Source organism: Rhinopithecus bieti, unplaced genomic scaffold, assembly GCF_001698545.2.
Source record: "Rhinopithecus bieti isolate Rb0 unplaced genomic scaffold, ASM169854v2 scaffold_39746, whole genome shotgun sequence".
Classification (NCBI taxonomy): Eukaryota; Metazoa; Chordata; class Mammalia; order Primates; family Cercopithecidae; genus Rhinopithecus; species Rhinopithecus bieti.
Genome location: NW_016816960.1, coordinates 984,885 through 990,843, shown reverse-complemented (window position 1 = coordinate 990,843; position 5,959 = coordinate 984,885). Strand labels below are relative to the sequence as shown.

At 50.7% G+C, this 5,959-nt stretch overlaps 1 protein-coding gene across 3 annotated transcripts in view; it reads left to right on the top strand.

Moving 5' to 3' along the window:
* Positions 1-1,652: 1,652 nt before the first annotated feature.
* PTPN23 (protein tyrosine phosphatase non-receptor type 23) overlaps positions 1,653-5,959 on the top strand; it is a 32,748-nt gene continuing 28,441 nt past the window's right edge. The window contains exon 1 of one of the 3 annotated variants that reach the window (XM_017855703.1): positions 1,653-2,693. In XM_017855703.1, the coding sequence (XP_017711192.1) occupies positions 2,598-2,693 (96 nt within the window). In that variant the 5' untranslated portion in view covers positions 1,653-2,597. Of the gene's footprint in view, positions 2,694-3,027; positions 3,194-5,959 lie in introns of those variants that run through there. The other 2 variants (XM_017855706.1, XM_017855704.1) reach the window with 2 other exon arrangements.

Genomic DNA, 5,959 nt, shown 5'->3' with positions numbered 1-5,959 from the left:
AAATATATATATATTTTAATTGTGGTAAAATATACCTAACAAAGTTTACAAATTTTTTTTTTTTTGAGACAGAGTTTCACTCTTGTTGCCCAGGCTAGAGTGCAATGGCGCAAATCTTGGCTCACCACAACCTCTGCTTCCCAGGTTCAAGCGATTATCCTGCCTCAGCCTCCCGAGTAGCTGGGATTATAGGCATGGGCCACCATGCCCGGCTAATTTTGCATTTTTAGTAGAGACAGGGTTTCTTCATGTCGATCAGGCTGGTCTCGAACTCCCAAATCAGGCGATCCACTCGCCTCGGCTTCCCAAAGTGCTGGAATTACAGGTGTGAGCTAACCTGCCTGGCCACAAAGTTTACAATTTCAAGCGTACAGTTCAGTGGCATTAAATATGTTCAGATTGTTGTACAGCCATTAAAGAGTAACTCTCCATTCTCCCCTCCCCCAGCCCGACAAACACCATTATATTTTCTTTCTCCATAAATCTGTCTGACTAGGTATCTCAAATAAGCCTAATACAGTATTTGTCCTTTTGCAACTGGCTTATTTCACTTAGCATAATGTCTTCAGGGTTCATTCATGCTGCAGCATGTAACTGATTTTCATTCCTTTTTAAGGCTGAATAATATTCCATTGTATGTACATACAACATCTTTATTCATGCATCCATACATCAATTGCTTCTCCCTTTTGGCTACTGTGAAATGATACTGCTATGAACATTCATATAATTTCATTTTCTTCTGCTCCAACTCCAACTGGAATGAAGCTAGGCCCTTGACTAAGTCCTGAAAGGGTTTAAGGTCTCATAACAAAGGGACCAGGGCTCTACCTTGTGGGTGAAGCCTGTCTTAGAATCCCAGATCCCACATCCCACGGTCTCCACAAATTTTTTATTTTTTTGACACATGGTTTCACTTTTGTCGCCCAGGCTGGAGTGCAATGGCACAATCACGGTTCACTGCAACCTCTGCCTCCCGGGCTCAAGAGATCCTCCCGCCTCAGCCTCCTGAGTAGCTGGGACTACAGGTGTACATGAGCCACCACGTCCTGCTAATTTTTGTATTTTTTGTAGAGACGGGGTTTGGCCATGTGGGCCAGGCTGGTCTTGAACTCCTGGGCTTAAGCGATCCGCCCGCCTCGGCCTCCCAAAGTGATGGGATTACAAGCGTGAGCCACCGCGCCAAACATGGTGGTCTCCACATTTCATCCGGAACGAGTCAAAGGCCTTGACCTCGAGCTTAACACAGACCTGAACCTTTGCTCTTCCCGTTTTCCCTTATCAGTAAACAGTCCCACAGCCACCCAGCTGCACAAGTCAGAAGCTTGGAAATCATATTCGACGTCTTCATTCCCTTACATCCATCCATTCCAAGTTCTGATACTTTTGTCTCCAAAATATTCCTCAAATATTTCTCAAAGTGGGCAAAATATTTCTTTGCTCACTTTTTACTTCCCTCTGCTTTGCCACAGTCACCTGTCTCCTGGAAGACTACAAAAGACTCACTGGTCTCCCAACTCCCACTTTTGCACTCACTATCTCCAGGTCATTCTCTGTTACTTATTTCTATTGTTACTATTATTTTGAGACGGAGTCTCGCTCTGTCGCCCAGGATGGAGAGCAGTGGCGCGATCTAGGATCACCGCAACCTCTACCTCCCGGGTTCAAGCGATTGAACCTCCAGCCTCAGCCTCCCGAGTAACCTATTATTTATTTCTAAAAGTAGGTGATACAGCCATACGATTTAACAATTCCTGCTCTACAGGTCCGCTCTACAGAGGCAACAGGTGCTCTCCATTCCGTGGTCTCCTTCCAGATATCGTGGGCGTCCCTGGGAGCTCACCTGGCCGGATACCTTCCCCCACCCACTTTCCTACAGGGCCAGGGGCCTCCTCGCTCCGCTAGAGACGCTCCATCCAGGCGCTCCCTCCCTATCGTCCGTCTCCCTTGGGCACTGCCCGGCCTCCCAGGCTGGGCTGATTAGGCCAGTCTCTGGTCAGTCATTCTTCTGTTCCAAAGCTCGAAAGCCTTCGCAGCACTGGGAATGAAACCCCCTGCTCTCAGCCCCCTCCTTCAGGCCAGGTGCCCCTCCGCACCCTCTCTTAAGCCAGTTTTCGCGTCATCTCTTCCCAGCGGCCCGCCCGCCACGTCATCTCTATCACAGCAGCAGTCCTCCACGGCCCTTGACAATACTTGGGAGGGCAAGTTCATAGTTGAGTTCTCACGCTCTTCCTAGGAGGGAGGAGCGCGGCGGGAGGGGCCGGTAGGCAGGCTTGGCCCGGGAGCCGGGAATAAGGTCGCTCCGCGCCTCTCAGTTTAGCGGACGAAGACTATTAACCCAGAAACCCTTTCGCCTCGAGCTGGCGAGCCCCTCCCGGCCCTACTCCCTCCGCGCGAAGAAGACTGAGCATGCGCAACAGGGACTGCGCCTGCGCAGAAGATCACGCGGGCGGGGGAGGAAACTGCAACTCCCGGCAGGCAGGTGGTATTTTTCATTCCCTCCCGTGACCAGTGACTTCCGGCGCGAAGGGGCGGGGCTGGGCTCGCGGCTGAGCCAGCAGCTGCAGCAGCTACGGGAGTGGCCGGGTGGCCGGCGGATGCCAGCCGCCATGGAGGCCGTGCCCCGCATGCCCATGATCTGGCTGGATCTGAAGGAGGCTGGTGACTTCCACTTCCAGCCAGCTGTTAAGAAGGTGAGCTTGCCTTCCGTCTTCCCCCCCCATCCGCCGCGTATCTCCGTCGTCTGCCAGCGCGTGACGCCCCCTGCGCGCCCATCACCTCAGGCCCCGTTGCAGGGTCCGGTGAGGCCAGGAGAGGCTTCCGCCGGTGTTCCTCAACCTGTCCCACACCCAGGGGCTCGCAGGCCATTCTTCTCCCGATAGCCTCGTGCTAGCACCTGCATCCTCATTTGAACCCGCTTCCCGACTTCTGCCCCGAGTCATCCGCAGTTCCCACTGAGGCACCACACTTCCTCCTTGTGACGCTCGGGACCTAGTTCTGCCCCGCCCCTCCTCCATGGCTGGACCGCCCCGCGCGGGAGAGGTGGGCGGCCCTGACCGTGCGGATTCTTCTGCGCCCGGCCCTCGGTGCACTGTCAAGTCCACGACCCTCCTGGGACAGACGCTGGGGATGGCTCAGGGCGTGTGTTTAAGATGTGAGCCTCGGTGACCCAGGGAGATGCCCGACCCCTGCGGTGAGGGTTTGTTTTAAAATTGCTGCGATGCTGTATGGTCTCTCATTCGGGAGTCTCTTTGGACCAAACGATACAATCTCTGACATTTTTAGGAGGGTTACTGCTTTTCGTAACCGACTGGAGGGCATAAACAGTGTTGTAGAGCTTAGAGAAATGTTACTTACTGTGTTGGAAGAACAGACAGGCAGGTTTGGCGTTGACTAAGGCAAGGAACTTCTGTGGAGAGGTCCAGGTATGGTGATTGAACACAGGTGCCCTCCGAGATATCCGCTGTGTTGGTAGCACTGAGGGCTAGAGCAGAAGTGAAAAGGAACAACCAGGAGGCTGTCGCAGGTTGGGGACCTTGTGGGCATAGCACAGCAGATGCCAGAGTAAGCCCCAGTCTGGATGGTGCACCACTTAGCGAGATGCTTGGGAAAACAAATAGGAAAAAGAAAATGGGTTTTGAAGTAGTTTCCCAAGAAGCTGTCTCCCCTCTTCTCTCCATACACCATTGCCTTAGTTCAGACAGTGTTTGAGTACATCATTTAGCCTCTTGGGCCCAGGAAATTAGGCTAATTGATCCAAACTTCTAGAATTTTGTTAACTGTTAACCATACGTTACTCTCTTCATCTGCTGTTTCTTTTTCTTTCTTTTTTTTTTTTTTGAGACGGAGTTTCGCTCTTGTTGCCCAGGCTGGAGTGCAATGGCACAATCTAAGCTCACCGCAACCCCCGCCTCCCGGGTTCGAGCGATTCTCCCGCCTCATCCTCCCGAGTAACTGGGATTACAGGCATGCGCCACCATGCCTGACTAATTTTGTATTTCTAGTAGAGACGGGGTTTCGCCATGTTGGTCAGACTGATCTTGAACTCCCGACCTCAGGTGATCCGCCTGCCTCGGCCTCCCAAAGTGCTGGGATTATAGGCCTTCTGCTCTTTCATAAAAATACAATTGGATGAATTTTTCTCAGACACAACAAAACTCCTGTTTTCTTTCTTTCTTTTCTTTTTTTTTTTTTTTGAGACAGAGTCTCACTCTGTCACCCAGGCTGGAGTGCAGGGGCGCCATCTCGGCTCACTGCAAGCTCCACCTCCTGGGTTCACACCATTCTCCTGCCTCATCCTCCCAAGTAGCTGGAACTGCAGGCCCCAGCCAGGACGCCCGGCTAATTTTTTGTATTTTTAGTAGAGACAGGGTTTCATCGTGTTAGCCAGGATGGTCTCCTGACCTCGTGATCCACCCTCCTCGGCCTCCTAAAGTGCTGGGATTATAGGCGTGAGCCACTGCGCCAGGCCGAAACTCCTGTTTTCTATTTTACAGAATGGAGCCGGTATCTTTTTTTTTGAGATGGAGTCTTGGAATAGAGCCAGTATCTTTACTTTTCCATTAGAGTTCTTCCAGAGTTATCCCAGTTCTTTCAGCATTTATTGAGTCCCCACTGTGTGCTTCATCTACTGTGTGCATCTGATAGAGGTACCCTAGATTCTGTTCGCAGTCACTTGCTGTTTCCTTACCATACTGTTTCCTCTTCTGTGCCTTTGGTCATGGAATTCCTCCTGCCTAGAAGAGCTCTCATTTTGCCCTGTGGGGTGGTGAGGTGCCCTTCTTCAATCTCTGTGAATTCATTTTCTTGTCTCCCATCCAACTTTCAAGGTCCAGCTTAAGCTCTCCTTTCTGCAGAGCCTTTCTTAATCTTCCTACCTGGATTAATCTTTCTCTTCTCTTAATTCCTTAACTCTTTTCATCCTTCCCCTGGTGACAGTTATGTATGCCGTGTTTTAACCCCCCTGTTCAAGTGTGCGTTACCTGAGAAGCATCCCTGTGTTCCCCAGAGCCTAACAGTGTACCCTCTACATAGTTGGCAGTCAGAAAAATCTTTCTCAAATGATTGAATGACAGCTGAGAGGAAATTTAGAGATGGTGACCATAAATATATGGGAATGCAGTGGATAAGATCTTGGCCCACAAACTCCTAGGACATATTTTTGTTTGAGTTTAGCCTTTGCTGCTCTGACCACTCACACAGAGCCGAAAGGGTATTGTGTGACCAGTGACTTCCCTCGAAGCACCTGGGCCTCCAGGAGAGGAGTTGCTTATTAGCCCTTTAGCCCGAGGTGGTATCCGATATGAAACAATCCCTCCCATAGACATTGGAGGAGACTGTGCAGACACCACTGCAGCCTGGGGACTCTTCCCAACCTGCACCCCCTTCCCCAACTGCAGAGCCCCTTCTCTGCCTTCTGCCACTGGTACCCTTGTCCTTCTTTATCCTTGCTCTGAGCTGTGGGAACCTCTGCCAGTGAATTGGAGCCAAGGGTTAGAATTTAATTTAGGATAGAAGGGTGAAAATTGGTTCTGTTTACATCAACTCGTTAAGTACTATGCTGAACCCTGATAAGCAGACAAATAAGAGACAGCCTTTTTTTTTTTTTCAAGGAATTCATAAAGGAAATTTAAAAATTAGAGTGATGACATTAATGTAAGAGTAGAAGTATTTGTAGGCCAGGCGCGGTGGCTCATGCCTGTAATCCCAGCACTTTGGGAGGCTGAGGTGGGCAGATCAGGAGGTCAGGAGATCAAGACCATCCTGGCTAACACATGAAACCCCATCTCTACTAAAACTACAAAATATTAGCTGGGCGTAGTGGCGGACGCCTGTAGTTCCAGCTACTTGGGAGGCTGAGGCAGGAGAACCCAGGAGGCGGAGCTTGCAGTGAGCCGAGATGGCGCCACTGCACTCCAGCCTGGGCGACAGAGCAAGACTACGTCTCAAAAAAAAAAAA